The sequence below is a fragment of the Megalops cyprinoides genome, chromosome 14, assembly GCF_013368585.1.
Source record: "Megalops cyprinoides isolate fMegCyp1 chromosome 14, fMegCyp1.pri, whole genome shotgun sequence".
NCBI lineage: Eukaryota > Metazoa > Chordata > Actinopteri > Elopiformes > Megalopidae > Megalops > Megalops cyprinoides.
The window spans coordinates 12071007-12090933 of NC_050596.1; the positions used below are offsets into that span (position 1 = coordinate 12071007).

The window sequence follows — 19927 nt, forward strand, 5'->3', positions numbered from 1 at the left end:
TTAATTAGATTAGTTGAAATGTTTCATGTGTTTTATGCTGAGATCCATCTAGAAGCCGCCATATTTAACACATTTATGTTGTGATAAAATGGTGGATGAAATATGAAAGACCGTTTAATAAAAAAACCATTGATTCTTTCATTTTTTTTAATAAAGCTAAAACGCGCCATGTCTCCTCAGTGCGCAGCGGTTCTTAATCTCAGGGTCTGTGAAACCTTCCAGGGGTTCCACAAGCTCATTAGTTATCAGATAAAATATAATAAAAAATAAATAAACATAATGCACCAAAAATGTAAAGCAAAATTAAACATTACGTATGTTTCCCCAGGAGGGAATCGGAGATCGGGGTCCCTTTTGAGGAGAATAATGTTTTTTAATTCCCTCCTTTTGGCACAGAGAGGAGAAGTAACATCAGGCATATATACTTGCATCACACATGAACTCAATCACCAACCACAATCACCTCAATCTACCTACCACAAGTTTTACACATATGTATCACAACCTACTCAAATATAATTTTAAGTGGTTGCATTAAAAATGAAGTATATGCAAGCCGTTTTAAAAGATTTTGTCACATCACGTATCAAGTGTAGTCAATGAAGGACAACATTACTAAACCATTTCCTCCCGCATTTCAGAAAGAAGTCAGCTTAGGCAATGTCAAATGTAGTCTTCTTGGTAGCCTCATTCAACCCAATATGTTTTTAGTATATTGAATGTTTAGTATATTGAAGGCAAGAAGTATTACAATTGCATATACTGCTGCTTTGTTTTATTTGGTTGTTTTATATATATTGCTGGGTTGGTGGGAGGAGGGATATGGAAAAATAACCCACTGACAAAGGGGTCTGCTATCTGAAATGGTTCAAGAACCACTGGCTTAACTTATGCTGTCATGGTAATGAATTTTTAGTTCGGCATCTGTCATTTCCAGAATTGGCAAGCAGGACTCAACCAGCTCAACTTCACCGAGACTCAAAATTTCCTCAGCCCGGCCCCAGCACTTGAAAAGAAACCGAAAGCTGCTTTTCGGCTTGCCAATCTGATCCGCTGGCGGTTCCGGTCCGTTCCGAAGCGATTCTTCCCGCGGTGATTGTCAGGGCTGCGGGGAGGACTTCGAGAATGCAGAGAGGAGATGATGGCTCACTTCAGGGCTCGCTCACCACTCTATTGTGCTGTAAAAGACAGGCTGGAAATGGATGCAGCCCAGGAGCTGAGCCAAAGAATTCCTCGCTTTATTGGCTGTGGCACATTACACATACAGTCTGTGAGAGGACATTTACCAGTCTGTCCGCAAAGGATGAAATTGCACAGACAGATGGGCTACAGTTCTCTGGGTTTTGTTTCTGACTGGATTGCTCTTTTTTATGTCAGCTTCTGAATAATTAGAAAATCACAGTGCTTCATTTTTTTGTATTGAGATTATTCTTAGGCTTTCAAGACAAAAGGTCTTTCTTTCTGTAATCATGCTTTCCTGTGTTTTTGTCTTTGTCTTCGTGGCAACTCTTTTGAATACCGCCTGATTTCCTTTAATTTGCAACACTTATTGCTCATAGTCCACAGATGAACTTACTTTCCCTTGCCCTCAACCTAAGGCCTCACCAAAAATGGCCGCTATGTGCATATTTCTCACATAACACCTTCTCATCACATTCACTTTGGCATCCGTCATTTAGTACACTTCATCCGTCATCAGACAGGGCTGCAGCTGTGTGTAAACTGCTGGCCATGGCTCTGGGTCCTTTGGCATGCCTAATACCGTTTCAAAACCTAACTCATGCATAACCTCCCACAACATTGACTGAAACACATTGACGAGACACATATACTTCTCATAGAATATAGGTGCGCAATTCTTTTTGCTGTTGAAAATAAGTGACAACCAATTTGTCCTCCATATTTCCATGTGAGTAACACACATTTTAGGGATTGTGAGAAATGTTTACTTAGTTCCTGGTTTCCTGGCCCTGTGCAATATTGGCGCATTTCTCAGGCCTGATCCATAGGTGGGTTTTTGACCGTAGCTTTAAGTCGCCAGCCATGTGTTTTGAAAGCCTTGTGGTTGCCAGTAGCCTGGATTTAAATAAGGAGCCAAATAGCACCACCCCCTCTTCCTGCTTAGGTCCAGGACCAATCACTGGAACTAAAGCCAGAGTCCTGTAGGGATTATTGGGCCCAACATCACAGTTACTGGAACATTGGATTTGCAGCATAGAGCTGTTTAACCACGATAAAAACTTAGTTTTCCCTGATGCTCACGAATTCTTAGCTCTTGGAGATTTGAGTAGGAGTGTTCCTCCAATAATATTCCAGCTTTTCAACTGCTGGCCTGGGGTTTCTGGGGGGTTATTTATTTATTTATTTATTTATTTAATCTTCAGTTCCCTCATGAAACCTGCTCTCTCCAGTGCCATTTTGGACTGGGACTGTAAAAACGTTACATAACATAAATATGTGTTGACTGAATGATTGGTTGGTTGGTTGGTTGGTCGGAAGCATTCCCACCCGGGTCTAAGTATCTGAATCAGTCCTTACTAATGTGACAATAGATGTGTGTTTGTGTGTGGTCATGTAGCCTTTTTTCCATTGGCAGCCATGACCTACGCCCGTCTCTGTATCTCTCTCTGTCCCTGTCCTTCCCTCTTTTACTGTCTTACTTCCTCCCTCTCTTAATTCCTCTTTTTCTCCCTCTCTTATTTCCTCTTTTTCAGAGAACTGGTAAGCATAACAAGTCATCCACTGTTGTTCTTTAGATCATGAACACCTAACACAAAACAACCTTAAAAATTTATCAGTATGTTCCATACTCAAGAAGGAAAAAAGGAACAAAGAAGGTTTGTCTCTCTGCCTCACACATATCCCTAACTCCTTTTCCCTCTCCTCCAGTGAGCAAGCTGCGGGTCGACAAGACCAACCAGAGCCTTTGGTTCGTGGAGGACAGCCGGGTGCGGGTCAACTGCTCCATCTCGTCCCAGACCAGCCCGGACTCGCAGCACACGGTCCTGTGGTACGCCCGCAAGGGGGCGGAGCCCGAGGACGCCGCCGAGCTGCTGCTGAAGATCAGCCACAGCTCGGGCTTCGAGTACGGGACGTACGCCGAGGAGGAGCGCCTGAAGAGCCGGGTGCAATCGGAGCGCCTCTCCCCGCGCCTCTACGGCCTCACGCTGCACCAGGCCGAGACCAGCGACAGCGGCATCTACTACTGCCAGGTGGAGGAGTGGCTGCTGGACCCCGACGGCGCCTGGTACCTGCTGTCCCAGGACTCCTCCGGCTTCACCCAGGTGGTGGTCTCGCAGCCAGGTACGGATACCCGGCTCCGGAGTCTCACGGAGGGCTGTCGGGGTTAGCTCCGCAGGGCCGGCAGGAGCTTGTTTTTCCACGAGATCGTGAGGTGGCGAGTTTATTGTCATCACCACGATTGTCATTATCATCTCTGTAGCGCGCCTAACGGATCCCTGTTAGCAGATGGGATAGCTGTGCAAGCCTCAGTCCGTGTGCCTGTTCCAAGTCACGTGACGTAGTGTTCGGCGTCCTCCTACAGCTTTTCAGACAGTAGCACTCAGCTGGCTTCGTCAATCCTCCCCCGCCCACTTGCAGAGTTCAGGTGAGGGAGCGAGCTGCACCTGCTTGTCTGGGTGGAGCAGGTGTCAGTGCTCCCGGCCTCTTTCTGTCAGCAACAAGAGTTTGGGTCTCCAGTGTGGTGCAGGGAGAGAGAGAGGGAGAGAGAGAGAGAGAGAGAGAGAGAGAGAGAGATCCATGTCACTCTTATTTTAATTGCACATTAGTCTCGCCGCTTCCTGAGATAAAAAGGAACGAGGTGACCTTTTCTTTTTGCGGTCTGATGCGCCATGTGTCATCCCAGCGCCATCAGCATGCAGTGTGAAGTCTGGGGGGGGGGGGGCATCCGGGGCATCTGCCTGACTAAAAACAGAGAGGTCAGAGGAGGTGCCTCCGCAGCGCAAAGTGGAGCGCTGTAGATATTTTATTGAGTTACAACGGGCTGCTTCAGAGTTGCCAAGACATCTGCAGTGCCGTTCCAGAAAACATCAGTACCGCATTAAGCGAAAGTGAAAATGTGTAATGCACTGCTACAATAACCACAGTGCTGCACTTATGAAACAATCAAGAATATGACAGTGACATAAATGCAAAAACTATCCAGTGTAGAATAACAAGTGCCATACAGAAAAGCAAGACTTAAAAGCAAGAGTGCAAGAACAGTGAATCTTTGTTCCCTCTGGTTAGAAGCCCAGTTCCTCGATCACCGAGGCGCCTTGGGTCGACTTGCTGCCCTTCTTTTCAGGGAAAAATGGTTAATAAATGATAAATCAGATGCAGATTACAGCACTGTTTTCGCACCCACGAGAGACATGGTTATTCTCAGTCCCATATCAGAGAAGTGCCGCTAATGAAGAAACGCTTCAGTCGCCTTATTTCTCCGGGGGAATGAGTTCACTTAAGCTGCTAAATTATGCATTTGTCAGGATACCATCCAGAAAAATGTATTTCAAAACAGACGGCATCATGGGAGATCCTCAAACAGTGACACCTCTCACCCACGGATCATCCTCTTGACATGTGTGACAGATCAAAAATTCTTTCTTTCATTCATTCTCTGAACCCTTCCTTTTATCTGGACCAAGCCGAAAACGAATGCCTCGGCGCAGTAAGCACTATGCTGTAGGTGGAAATTACGAACCATAAAACATGGACCACAGTCTCTGGTTGCAGTTAAACATGTATGAAATACAGACTTGAGCTGCTGTTGACACACTTTGCAAATTTAAATCAACTGAATTGGAATTGAATGTCCATGTTCCAGGGTACAGCAATGTGGTGTAGTGGTAAGGAGCAGGGCTCATAACCAAAAGGTTTCTGGTTCGATTCCTCGCTAGAGCGCTGCTGTTGTAGCCTTGGGCAAGGTATTAACCCACAGCTGCCTCATTAAATATTCAGCTGTATGTATGGATAAAATTGTGACCTACCGTGTGTAAGTCGCTCTGGATAAGAGCGTCTGCTAAATGACAATAATAATGTAATGTAATGAGTTCTGACTGCGTTTTCTCCCTTTCCCCTCAGAGGTGCGGCTGCAGGTGGAGGAGGTGGAGTCTAACATCACCGTGCAGGAGTCCGGCTCCATTCGGCTGGGCTGCAGCATCCCCTCCCAGTCCAGCAAGGACTCGCGCTTCTCTGTGTCCTGGTACGTGGCACGGGCAGGCGGCGACGGCAGCGAGGGCGGCGAGGAGGCCGAGCAGCAGTGCGTCTTCTCCATCGGCCACGACGCCGTCTTCGGGAACGGGAACTGCAGCCCAGATGAGGCGCCAGGGCCAGACTCGCGGCTGCGCTTCGAGAGGCCCACCTTCGACCTCTACAGCCTGACCATCCAGGGGGCACGGCCTGCCGACGCAGGCAGCTACTACTGCCATGTGGAGGAGTGGCTGCTGAACCCGCGCAACGCCTGGTACCGCCTCGCCACAAACAACTCCGGCGTCACCATCGTCAATGTGCTGGAGCGAGGTAGGCGATGATGCCCTTCCTGTCAACTACGCCCTTTCTGGGGCGGCAGTGTAGCATAGTGGTAAGGAGCAGGACTTGTAACCGAAAGGCTGCTGGCTCAATTCCCTGCCCAGACGCTGCTGCTGTACCCATGGGAAAGGTATTTAACCCAGAATTGCTTCAGTAAATACCCAGCTTTAAACTAACATTAACATTTACATTTATTCATTTGGCAGAAGCCTTTATCCAAAGCTGCTTACAAGTGAGGCAGAGTACAACACAAGCAAAAAAGCCATAGTGAACAATATTAGAAGCGCATCATGACCACGTTTCAATTGTTGGCCAGACAAGGTACAAGCTAGCTGGTAGACATAACCTATGTAAGTCACCTATAACCTATAACCAGAGTAACCTATGTAAGTCACTCTGGATAAGAGCATCTGCTAAATGCCAATAATGTGATGTAATGTCACCCTATAAGGTTTGGGCCACAGTGAAAGTGGCCATCCACTTTAACACAGTTAGGACATTCCATTTATCTTAATGCTGCCTGGGCTCTCACAGCTTGGTCAGAATCGTCTCTCGCTCCCCTTTTGAGGACTTGTGATTGCTGCACCCGCTGTTGTTTACCGTTTCTGCAGCTGGGTCTGAAAGATGCAACAGCTGACTGTTTGAAATTCAATCACAGCGCGGGTAGCACTGCAGATGATTTCCAGCTCTGGATAGCACTTCATTATCTGACCTCTCTCCCTGTCTGGTTTCATTACACTCCTCTATTCATTAGGCGATTAATCTGGGCAGACACTTTCATTGATCAAGGGTGGAACACCAGCAGCAGAAGCGTTACGTGATGACAAAGCATAGAAGAAACAGGAATTTTATATGTATGAAAGTACTGTTCCACTAGTCCCCTTATGTTGACCCCCCTAGGTTGTGTGTACATACCTGGATATGAAGACATTGACTATAATAGCACTCTGAAACAAGATACTGGTTCATCCAGTTGTTAACAGCAGTGATTGGTGAGACATCAATAACTCCGAGGAGAGCCTGCAAATGAGAAATACTCATTTTACAGACATCACCTTAACCCAGTGGTCTCCAATCTTTCTGAACACAGAATTGCTTTTAGAATCTAAATTCCGTAGAAGATCTATGTCTAAAATGTTGCTTTCTTACCAACTCGCATATTGTTAGAGTGACACCTGTGTTTGCACATTGTCCACCAGTGTTTTGATGTCCAGGTTTTAGTCTGAGGCAAGCAGTCTATTGTAATCCATCAAATGGGCGTCTGTGAGGCGAGTGCGGTATTTTGTCTCGCACCCTGACCTAGCTCCTATCCCATGATCTCCATGTCAAGTCGAGATCAAACCCACTGATAGCTGACAAAGCAAGGGAAGGCAAGACCACTCTGTGATACACAGCCCATAATGATGCCGAAGGAGGCTTCTCAGGTGCTCCATCGGTTGTGTGTGGAACCGGTTTTTGAAGTTTTTCTTATCCACGTACCTCATTCACCAACACTGAGATTTTAAAATGCCTTTTGACCGCTAAGCTTTCATCTGAATCGTGTTGTTTATAGAAGAACATCAATTTCACATTCACATTCAATTTGTGATGCCATACCAAATGTAGCATTACTACTCATGGGCACGATCTGGTGGACGGATGTGGCAAATACTCTTGTGTTTACAATTAGTGAAGAGAAGTTCATTTTCCTACTCCCAATGGAAATGATAGGTTTTCACTGTCTTCTTTGATGGCCCTGGTTCTATGCTTGTCATTTTGATAAGCTATTTGGCACTTAAAAACTACTATTAAGGGCTTTCACTCCATGATTGCACTTTGATAATGACAAGCAAAGTCATTTGATTCAGACAGCAGCAGCATGCTTCATTTATAGATAGCAAATTGATTGGTTTGAATATAAATAGTTTCTGACTGGCCTGAGCTTTTTAAATTTTGCCTTTTTCATTTTGTTTCATTCTGTATCTGCAACCAGTGACGGCAGTCTTAACTACTGCAACCTTATAGCAGCCAATGCTCTTCAATGTTAGTTTGACAGAAAATGGTGCAGTCAGCTGTTTAAGTCTCCAAGATCGAACAGCCAATCACAATCGAGCAGTGGTTTACGTATTTGACGTTTTAAAGCTTTGAAGCTTGTAAACAGAGCTGAAAGGTTATATTGCTGAGTCCGTCCATTTCAGAGGCCTGAGACACAGGCTAAAATGGAAATAGATGGCACCTCAAGCATTAGCATTTTGTTTTCCTTACCTCCTCTCTTTCTTTCCCTCACATCTCTCTTCCTCTCTCTCTCTCTCTCTCTCTCTCTCTCTCTAGCTTCCACACTGCAGTCAGTCGTCTGCTCCAACGACTCGCTCTTCTACTTCGTCTTCTTCTACCCATTCCCCATCTTCGGCATCCTCCTCATCGCAGTCCTGCTGGTGCGCTACAAGGCCCGCAGCTCCAGCAAGAACCAGGAGGGCAAGAACGGCGCCCCCTTGCTGTGGATCAAAGAGCCGCACCTCAACTACTCCCCCACCTGCCTGGAGCCCCCGGCTCTCAGCCTTCACCCCGGCTCTGTGGAGTAAAGGCGCCCCCCTGTCACGGAGGAAGCCACCAGGAAGGCCTGGGCTTGTCTGAGCGCCCGGCCTGGGCTGTCACCGCTGTGTCAAAGCTGTCAAATCCGTCCACACATCTCCGCCGCCTGTGGCTGGAGCCCTGGGTTGCTTCTCTAATTTACAAGGAGGGCCATATCTGCCAGACTTTTTTTTTTTGGTTAACGTTCGCCATGTGAGCTCTCCCTCACCGCAACCCTCCCCCAGCCACAAGGCCACCTCTGGTCTGCTTCATGGGTCATCCATGGACAAAAAAAAAGATTGTCACTTTGCCAAAATCAAGTTCAAATTCTGTTCTTCTCCTTCAATGTAAACTGCTGTTGGATGTCCTTCGAGGTTTAGCGTGAAGTCCGATTCTCTTTCTGGTTGCTTGATGGTTTGTTTTTTTTCTTTTGTATTCGTTTGTCACCATTTCAATTATTCTGTCACATTTTTATATCGCTGTGACTTTTTCAGTGAACCACAGAATGCACCGTTGGTCTGAGCTGTTGGAACACAGACACATGGAAACAATAACAGCATAAAACGCTTGTAGGAAACACTTTGTCCGCCTGTAAGCCTAGTCAGGAATGGAGCAATGAGAGGGATCCTGTGTCCATGTTAAGGCTGGAACATAAATGCTGTTGTTTCAAAGCAACTGAAGGAAACAAACTGTGGAATGGGCTGGTGGTCTGTGCCAAAGACCCAGAGACACTTGGTCAAATGCTTTCACTTTGGATTATCAACCACAGGCAGTCTTGTCAGGCTGAAGGCAACTGGGACATCTGCATTAACTATACTTGACTCCACCGGATAGTGAACACACAGTCATGCCTCTGAACTGTACTATTTCAAAACCCAGAATTTGTGGAGACGAGGCAAGAACTTTAACAAAGGCAGTGGTTTGGGTGGATGTTCTGATAAGATTATTAGCTGTAGGTGTGTAGGTGAGTGTGCTAGGTATGAGGGAAAGAAGAGTTCTTCTTGCTCCATCGTGTTCCTCTTTGCTAGAGCTGGAACCAGGCTGGCTCATTATTCCCCTTTTCCGCTCTGGTGCTCGAACCAAGCTGGCTCATTATATGCCTTTTCCAGTATAGAGCTGGACCCAGGGTAGCAGGAGTTGGAGCCACAGCTGGCTGACCTGCTGCAGCATGGTTAATTTTTCATTGCATTTCTCACTATCAGAGCTGTAGCACATGAGGCCACTCTGACTGCTACTGTGTACCCAGATTGAGACAACTGCCTCGGCTTTGTCTGCATTCCAAAAAAAAAAAAAAAAAAATGAAGGTCCATATTGCGTTTGTCCATCACTGATGTTTGTGGGTCATTTGCTTTCCCTGTTCCATGTTTACCTCTTCAGTTTCTCATGCTGTCACCAACAAAAACAACATAGTTACACAGCTTGCCAACTCTATCCACAGCTCACTTGTATAGCCAGCATCAGTAATGCTGGCAGACTGAGCTGACATTGGTATGAATAACACAAAAGACAATGGAAGTAAACTGAGCTAAGAGAGCCAGACTGCATTACAGTGGAAAAGGGGTGTAATGGGCCAGGATGGGGTTGGGGTGGGTGGTGTCGGGGAGGTTAGAGGAAGCGAAAAGGCTTCCTCATCAGTGCTGATAATGTGCTGATAATCCTGTCATCTTCTGAGACGGACGGTCCCTAAATATCTCCAAAGCGGATGGAGCTGACGTGCCGGCCCTATGTCTGCCAACCTGCTGCTGTGTCATCTGTTCCCTTTACCTGGAGAGCAGAAGGCAGAGATTAAATCTCGCCGCAGATTTGGCGGACGGGGTCTGACTAGCATCCTTACCATGGCCAAATGTGCCGAGAAAAGCGCTAAGGGGAGGGAGAACCAGTCTTGGTTTTCCGCAGTTGATCAGAATGTGAATGTGATATGACATTTCAGTGCCAATAACGTTTTTCTTTTTTTTTGCTTTCGTTCCTCTGGAACTACTCACCACAATCCAGAAATAGGAAGAATGCGTATCAGCTTAAAGACTCCATGGTCTGCAGATCGGACAACCTGCCCCTTTGCCATTGGTCTATGGGATATGTGAGCACACGAAGGGCCACTTTGTAGTTCAGGTATTGAGGCGCTTCAAAAAGCAAGGGGAAAAAAGCTTAGGCCATCTGCTTTTGATTTTTTTTTTTTTTGGTTTGATATCTGCATAACACTTTTGTGCAGTCTTAAAATAAAAATTGTGTATAACAGATGAAGTGATTGTCAGACCACATTAGAAATGGAAGCTTAGATATGTATTGGCAAACAGGGCAGAAAACATGTGCCACTTGCCCAGAAAGGACACAGAGAGACACTGCCACATGACTGGACAGCAAGCGGCCATGCAAGCGGCCATGTTGTGCCAGCCTCCCATTAATACAAATACACATTGTATACACCTCTTGACAGTCACGATGTAAGCAGGACGTTAAATTTGACAATACAGACACTCCAGAATGACATGTAGATGGTTTAGTTTTATTTCATTCACTTACCCCAAACACAGTAATGCATATGGGATGGTCTAGATGGCTTCAATCCTTCAGGCACCTGGCCACATGCACCATCTGCTGTCACAAACCTCCACCACATGGTGTACATTACTGTGTTGTGCTCTCAGATAATCAGAAGTGATGACTATAGAGGTAAAAAAATACTAGATTTTTTTTTTCCAAGCTGTTCAAAGCAACAGTCACATCTGAGACAGAGCCAGGAGGCCATGATGAATTGGGTGAAATCAGTCAGTCTAGAATTTTCTTTTTTTTTTAAAAAAAAGAAAAAGAATTTTTGCTTCTTTTTAAAATCCATATCTACTATACATAGAAGTGGCTATGGTTCTATGAGGGTTAGGTTCCTGCTTCAGCTGTGCCTGTTTGTTCAACAAGCTGGCGTGAGGCTCAGAAACAGAACAAATGTAGTTATTTTTTATTTTTATGGTGAAAATACCACAAGCCATTGTTTGCCGTGAGTAATTTGTGACAAAATGTGTCAACTTGAAACTATTTATTGAAATGTACTGTAATGCCTAGCTTAGAATACGTAAAACTTCATCGATGGGCAAATCTCTGTGTGGACATCATCTCAACCGAGCACGGTGAAGCGAATCCATCGCTGTAGACACACGCAGCCAGGACGAGGGAAATGGCTCACGGAGGCGAAAGGCGCAATTTCGGTGGGGTTCACGGGCGAGACCGCTTTAGGTAGTCGACAGACAGGACTGTTTGAGCCATACTGTAAATGCATCTGAAGTTAGCTTCACACACCTCAGTGAAAGTCTGCTTTCTGCTGTTTCTTTTCTCTTCTGTCAACATATATATATATATATTGCATGGAAAAGCTCGAAACATTTTGATGTTTTGTAGTTTTACATTTGCCTACAGAGGTCTTGCAAGTGTGTCATAGGAGGTTTTGTTTTTGCGGAAACTTGCATCAGCAGTGGTAACTTCTCCATTTCCTTGGCAGTGTGAAGATTCTATGAGTTTTATTGATTCTAATTCCTGTGTGAGATAAGTCACATGGAGTAAAAAAATTAAAATGTCCAAAACATATGGATGTTTTCTTTGCGCTGGCTGCCAAACAAAAAAAAAATATGATTGAACTTATGGGTTCCAAACATTATTAATAGTTAATGGTCCTTTATAAGGTCTTTGCCTGCACCAGGGAAATGAAGAGAGAGGCACTGAAGTTTGTTTTTACAGAACAGCTGTTGGTCCAGCTGTACGGAATCACTCTCAGTTGTATGTTGTATTATGCACCCAGCTAACTCTGTGTTCTGCGGGGGTTACCATAACGTTTGGAGAACGCATTGTTGGCTCGTGTACAGGCTTCAGAGTTGCTGTTAACATTGTGGTGATGCGTTCAGTTTGGCCATTGTGGTTCTTTTTAAATGTTGTATTTTCTATTGTTTTTAAACTGCATTTGTGCAGAACTCGTGCACTGAATTTAAAAAAAAAGAAGGTCTCAGCTTTTTTATGCTTTTTGGTACTATTTGTGTTCATTTTTTGTTTGTTTTTGTTTATTTTTTCAATTGTAGAAGTCAAACCGTGGAAGAAATAAAAGGCAGTTTGGATCACGTTGTTGCAGTAAAAACATAAAGAATTCGTCTGTATTTTGTTTTTTATTTCACATTCTTTACATCACTGTCATCAATGCCTAACCCCACTCCAACAGGGACTTTGGCAGGAAATGTCTCATATGTGTGTATTATAACAATACATATTTTCCTGGTGGCTGTGGATGCAGACTAAATATGCTGTTTCTAGAACTGGATAGAGCTGGACCACTTCCAGCAAAGTGCTCATAATGGTAGGAGACCATAATGGAGGATAAATGATTGTTAGCCACATGGGTGAGTATCAACATATTGTTTTAGAAGGGGAAACAACCTTCTCTTTTAAAATGTCTGCCCTATTACAGAAGAAAGGCTTGTGTTTTTTGTCCTTTGACACAGAGTTGAGCATTCTTCCTGTAGATCATACACCACCTGAATGGTACACTCAGATTTTTACACTGTGTTGCTTACTGGAAGAAAAGTTTTCAGTGTGACAGTGCAAATTTGGGGATACAAACCCAGTTTGTGTATATCTGAATCTGCTTGAATAGTGGCATCCTGCAGTACAGCGAACCCAGCTGGTCTTAGTTTACCAATTCTTTTTAAATGCGCAAAAAGAATCTTCTCCTGCAGTGATCAGTCCCTATGCTCTCAGCGGGAAGTACTTCACTAGATTCATTTGTGTTCATTGCCAGAGGAGACACTTGATGTGTGGTCCTGTGACTGATGGTGCAGGTCTGTGTGCATGTGCGTGTGCATGCACGTGTGTTTCGGTATCTTCCAGGCACCATTTCAGGACACGCTGCTGTGGGGAGCTGGGAGACTTGGGCACTTCTTCTGGGAGGCTTGGAGAGTCCTTCTGTGCTGCCAGGTTGTACGCTCATCACAGACTGCAGGGATATGATTGCCTGAGGGAGAGCAGCTGTGTAAGGCCACTCAGCTGAAGCTGCTCTTCCTTTGACACTGTCACTGTCAGCTCAGATACGAGCCCACTGACTGACTGACTGCTCTTACCATTTGCAAAGCCCTCTCAGTAGAACAGCTGAGTGCCAGTACAGTGACACTTCTTAACAGCTTATTAGCATAGAAAATCACACAAACAAGAAAACCAACAAAAAGAAGCAATATTTAAAAGCAAACAAATGTGGTATTTCACACAGAATGTTCTTTTAGGGACGCATACACACAAAGGCAGCAGTCTAATTATGGAGTCTAGAAGAATCGCCTGTACTGACTGGTGTGTGAAAGGCAGGTAAGGGCAGCAGAACTAGCTGTAGAAATCCTGCAAGCCTGAGTGTAATGAAGCACAGACATAGAGGAGCAGAGCACTGTCAGAAGTGGAAGGCAGCTGGAACTCAATACCAAATGAGGTGTGAAAAAGTCTTACGATCTGTATAGAGGCAGTCTCAAATGACATGTCCTGAAACAGAACAAGGAGACGAGGAAACCTCCCTAGCTCTAAACAGCAAACCGATGTCCAAATGGAAATGTGTATTTGGAGCAAACCTACAGCCAAGGTCGGCCTTTCCTTAAGCGAAGAACAAAGTGCACTTACCTCCTCTTTTAGAGTAAGAACAGGAGATATTTCATCACTGGCTTGTGGCGTAAAGGGAACCCAATGGGTGAATTTGTGCTTGAACCGCGAAAAAGCCCAAGTTCCACTCATTGTCATAATTAGCTTCATTTAGGGTGATTGCAGCTCTGCGATCTCCGGCTCCTAATGACCAAGAAGAGGCAGCGTAGTAGCATGTTCAATTATTAACAACAGAGCTCTTTGACTAAACGAGCCCTTGCTCATCCATAATTCAGCTCCCTTCAGAGGGAAAGCGATTAGACGCCTGATGAATCCAACTGAACCTCCATGGAACCCTGGACTGATGGTCTCTGATGGAATGTGGGGGGTTGGAGCCATTTAGATTTTTGGAATCCTGATGGAAAGTCCAATTACAAATCCCTGTGTTTTGGGGTTGTTAAACTGTAAGTTGAGAATTTGTAGTTGGACGTGAATGTGTACACTCACGGGGGGACAATAACATTAATGATCATTTTGTCTGTGGGGCAATAAAGGTTCTGCCAATCAATGCCTCGTAACTAATCTCCCCTCTGTTGCCCTCACAAGAAATTACAGAAGATGATCCATAGCTACTCATTTAGCCCTTTGTTTTATCAGAGAGGATTGAATTTCATTAAACTTTCAAGCGTTTGATTTACATAGGAAAAAACATCCTCTTGTGTGGTGGTTTTCCCTCAAGGGTTTCATTCACTCAAAGAAGTGGATTCAGCTCAGCATGTCTTTAATCATAGGAATGAAAAACTGAGTGCTATTCTGTGTGTGCATGCATACATGAGTAAGTGTGCATGTGTTCATTTTCATCTGTGGTGGTCCACCTTTAAAGAGGAAAAACAGCGAACCACACATGTACCAGCTGAACCGCACAAAGAAAGAAAATGTCAACGGAGCGGTGCTTAAGGCTCTTATGAGTCTGTCTAAAGAAAGAGAAAATGTCTGTATGCAAGAAAGTCCATAATGTTTCATCTCATCTACAGGCATGGAAATGTATGTCATGAGATCAAAAGTTTACAGATTTCTGACAGCTAACACCATTTCCTAATTTTTCCTGAATTATTATGATCAATCTTGCAATGCGCAGTTTACGTTTCTAGTGTAAATGTAAACACAACAGTTTAATTTTAAATCTAAAAGACAGGTTTCATGTTCTTGGATAGATTTCATGGCTAATGTTCCCCAATGTAATAGGTAACATTTTAAAATACAGTGCAGTCATAAATACTGAAAAAAGTTTAGTATGGATTTTTTTCAATATAACAACTCTAGCTAATACTCTTATAACTCATTTACTAACTAAACATCATTGTAAAATAATATTTTGGACTCAGCATCAATAATATGGTTTATAATAATCTACATTGCAGTTGTTGGTACTTTATTAACTGTGTATGGCTGAGCCATAATGTGTTTTTAAAATAATTCCTCTTTCCACTGACCTTGCCATTTTGGTAAAGTAATGACATTTCAAGTGAATCAATAGTTCACTAGCCCCACAGCTTACAGAGGACAGAATTGAATTTGAAGGTGCCTTAATTGAATGGCTTGTAGAAACACTGAGAGCTATTGACAGGTCAGGGGTGTAAAGTGTCTTGCAGCTCAGGTTCACATACTGCTACATATATTTCGCTATCAACTTGAATTTACTTATCCCCATTGATTTATCTAGAATAAATTGGGTGTCTGGTGTCAAACTGTTTCTACCACGAGAATGTAGTCTGCCAGTTAATTCTGGTAATAAGAGGCAACTGAGCCCTGACAATGAGAGTCAATTTGTCTGTTGGTCTGTCAACAGACCTGGTGGGTCCTGTAGGGCATCTACAGCACCAGTCAAATGTGACATCCCTGAAAGCTGAGAATGTTCTCTCATCTTATTGTCCTTTCAGATTTGAAAATTTGATTGGATGGATTTTTTGCTGTTTTGTTTCTTCAATATTATTTGTTTTACAAGAGCAAGTGATGAATAGAAGTAGCCCGCTATGTCGAGAAGCATTTTGCTGTACCCTGATCATTCTGGTTACAGAATGGATGAGACAGAAGTGTATAGATAATATCAGCCACCATGGGTGAGAGTGTTGGTGTTAGGGATAGGGTTAGGGTTAGCAATCTAGCAATTAGTGTCAGATACATACTGATAAATTCAAAATCATGCATGAAGCATTCAGACATTACAAGGACAGGCAGGCAAGCACTGGTAAGAGAGTAATAAGGGTGTTCTTTCTGTGTCGTGCCTACAGTATAATTTTCGTGCCAACAGAGAATGAGTTAAGAATAAGTGGACGCAGAATAACGAGAAGGTGAGCAGGAAGGGAGTAGCGGCTGGCTGTAGGGAAGAAACGGGATAGTCTGTTGTCTGCTGTCTGTTGTCTGATAGAATCACAGGGTATAATGACATTTTTCCCTCTCTCCAAAACACACATTTCCCAGGAAAGAATGCCTTCCAGCAGCTCCAGTTTAAGGAGCAACATACTACAGTAGCATTCACTGACTCTTACAGGAGAAATGTGTTTTTGTTCGATTATAAATAAATAGTCTCACATGGCAGTCACAGGGAAATTTGTATTAAAATTAGACTTGTACTAAAAACACTTGAAGCCTTTTCAAAGCTGGAGACGGAAAGTGTCTGTAGAGGTGTGTGATGAGATAGCATGCTATTTTGAGTCTGGAATGTCAAGCTTTTCCCAAGACATTCTTCTCTGCCTCTGCTTCTGACTGCATCCCCTACCTCCCTGCCTCTAATTACATCCTTAAACCTAACCGAGAAACCTTTCTTTAATTACAGGATATGTGAACTTAAGTAACCACTACAGGTTAAGAAATAAATTCCTCTCACAAGTCCATGAAACATGTGTGTCGAGCAAAAATAGGACCTCATCTCTAGATGTATATCCAGCATGAAACGTGAAAGAAAATGCAAGGTTGTGCAGGTAGCATGCCACCAATGGTGGTGGGTTGTCATGGAGACTGTTAAAAGAGCACTTATTTTGGTAGTATCTAAATAAAGCTAAAGAACTCTGATTCAGAACTCTAGGGTGAAATGAAAGAAAACAGAGTGATGCTGTACTGTAGATGCCTAACTCAAACTATCACTCCTTTTACCCCAATGAACTCAGGTATATGTTTTATTAATAAAGGAACAGAAGAGAGGAGTAAGTGGAGTTAAAGTTTGGCTTCCGGGAGTAGTACCCAACAGCATACTAAACTCAGCCGATAAGAAGTTCTGGGCGAAGCTGAAGTCCTGGCACAGATCAGATAAATGTCTTGAATCTCAATAAAGATTAAAGCAAACCTTATTTTTCCCAGATTATTCAATAAATCAATCACAGTCAATATTTCACAGAATATATTGAATAATGTTTGAATAATATTAACAGAAATTGAAAATACCTTAACATTGGCATGTAGTCATTTAGCAGATATTTAATCTAAAGTCATTTACAGGCCCATTATGAGAAGCACCATCAGGTGCAACTAACAAAGAATAATAGTTAACAGAACAGAGAGAGTAGCAGTACAATTGAAGTTCAGCACATAACAACATTTAGCTTACATACAAGGCAATGTAGTGGGACAGAGTGCATTAGTAACATGACATATAGTGCTAAAGACAAAGTTAGAATATGGAGATTTGGAGAATAATGTACAGTGAGGATCAGTCTGAGGAGGTAGATACTGCTGTGGAATGAAGGAGCAAGAATGCCATAAATGCAAGATTTTATCATATGTGCAGGTACAAATGTGGTCTAATCTCTCAATATTTAAATAAATATGTCAAGTGTGACATGGGATAGAATGCACATTAAACTACATATTAAGGCAGAGACACGTCTAATTATTTTTGCTTGATACTGTTCTGCAGTTTTCAGTGCTCATACAAATACTACTTGTTGTGATGACATTATGCAAGGGACCTGAGGGTCCTGAGTAGTCAGCTTGTATTATTGTGGTGACCGCATGTTCAGATCTCAGCCAGATACAGATATACAGATACTGATTAGATTAATCTGGACCAAGCATGTTTTATTACACTTTATAGCTTCAACTGTTATCACTCTGGGTAAATTGATTTGATTGATTGATTGTTTAACTTGTTGATTGATTTCCTACATGTGACTGTTGATTCATTGGTGGAAAAAAACAACCCAAAGAAAACTAGAGAATATTCCTTTAATGCAATCTTAATTTGTTTGAACTGTAACTCCTGGAGCAAATCTCCACCTAACTCTGCACTGCACAGATTAGTGCTGCTTTTTGCAGGAGTGTATGTGCTGAACTGGGCCATGCACAGTTATATAAACATTACTCACACTTGCATTAACCATCGCCTGGCATGCAGCCTCTTGGCCAACCTCTATTACAGCAGGGAGGAGTCCACCCACTAGAGCAAGAGACAGGAAGAAGACCTGCCTCAGACCATGGCAGGCCCATCAGAGATACACACTCCAGGACCGCTCAGGACCACCTGTCACTCTTACGTGTCCATAGTAGTAGATAGGATAGTTGCATGCACATTATATTAAACTGCACTTTGGATATGAAACTGCTTTTAGCAGTGGCAAGATGGAGTATGGTTAGTGGTTAGTCATTAGTGGTTGGTGAAACCCGATTTAAGTTTCAAGAGTATTGTGGTTTGGACATCTGTCAACTGCTTTCCACTGCTGGCCTGGTTGAGTTTCCACTGGATTTTCCATGGACCACCCCAGGAAAAGCAAGGTAATATAGGCATGGGTATTAAAACCAGGTTACAGCAGATTGAAATATCCACTGATAAGCGCAAACCAGGAAGTAGTCATGTACACAAACAGAGATAATTAGTCCCTGTCAGGTATGGTGAGGAATTTGCCCAATGCTTCTCACAAAACAGAACAGAAGACACAAACTCAGCCTTGGCCACAAGCACCACAACCTGCTCACAAGAGTCTCCTATCATCACCAGCACACCTGTTTTTAATATGCCTCTGATTAGGCAGGTGTGGTCAATTAACCAATGACTGGCTTCACGGCGACAGAGCTAATTAAGATAACAAACAGTTACACAATTGCACTAGAAAAAATGATCTCCTACTGGTAGGTTTAAATTAGATTGAAGACAAAAGGCCCTTGAAAATTTAACAATATCCTTCTCAGCTACACTTGTATTATACTCATCAGCACACTTGTATGTTCACTCCCACACATGATTTCACCACAACAAGCACAAAGACACTGCAAACAGTGTGCCAGGCCAGTAACATTAATCATACACACAACACATAAATTCTGTTTTAGTTAACACTTGTAGTAATAGTAGCCATGTTGTCATGGCAATGCAATAGTTTTGGAAGTCAAAGCAGCAACAAGGAAGCAACTACAGGAGACATGACATTTACTTGCTAAACACCAAAACAGACAATGGTGGTAAAAACTGAGAGAATCCACAGCAAATGGAAAATATAAACAAAACCAAACTAAATAGCCAGTCCTTGATATTCCCTCTATGTCATCTACTGTCACTTAATAAATGAATCTGCACTAGCTGCCTCGCCTCAGTGTGAATCAGTACTGATTTTGTTTTGTAAACCTGTAATCGAAATGTAACTGTGGCATAGAGAAACACTGATGTATGAGCAGCTCTGGCTCTATCTTAGAGTTCATTGGCCTCTGTTGGCCTCAACTGGCCTCCAGCAGTCCTTGATGTGCACAGGATTAAAGAGGCTAAGATCTGTGTGAGCTTGTCGTACCATGAAAGTGATCATCACCTGTTTCTCTGAACTCTCAGAGGACCAGGGAAGCAGACACTCTCATCCCATACTTCTGCCTTTCTCCTTTACATTGTCTTCATCCAAGTTTCCTTCACCCCCGGGGCTGAAAGTGAATCTTCACTATGCCCACACAGACAGGAACCTCTGAAAATTGCCACCAGGGCTTAAAATGTGCCAAGAATTAGCAAAAAAAACTGGGAGAGAACAAGCCCAGGGGAATTATATGCCTATTTAAGGAGAGCTGACTTTCTAATATCAGCATTGAGCCTGTTCCATTTCCCTGCCTCATACAGTAGAGTCCTTTTTCTGTCGTTAAGCTTGAGGCTGATCAGAAAGGTAATTTGTAATATTATTTCAACTAATTAATGCTTTTATTAATTCATGCACTCTAACTCAATTAAGTCTTTATCCCTAGATCATCTTCTTGCCACTGTTTCATAGGGCAAAACGCATCGCCAAGGCTC

General features: G+C 43.4%; 1 protein-coding gene across 1 annotated transcript in view; it reads left to right on the forward strand.

Annotated features, from left to right (window-relative positions):
• igsf3 (immunoglobulin superfamily, member 3) overlaps nt 1-9378 on the forward strand; it is an 85927-nt gene extending 76549 nt beyond the window's left edge. Inside the window, exons 7-9 of the mRNA XM_036545593.1 lie at nt 2890-3303; nt 5083-5520; nt 7840-9378. Of these exons, the coding sequence (XP_036401486.1) occupies nt 2890-3303; nt 5083-5520; nt 7840-8090 (1103 nt within the window). The 3' untranslated portion in view covers nt 8091-9378. The remainder of the gene's footprint in view (nt 1-2889; nt 3304-5082; nt 5521-7839) is intronic.
• The last annotated feature ends 10549 nt before the right edge of the window (nt 9379-19927 follow it).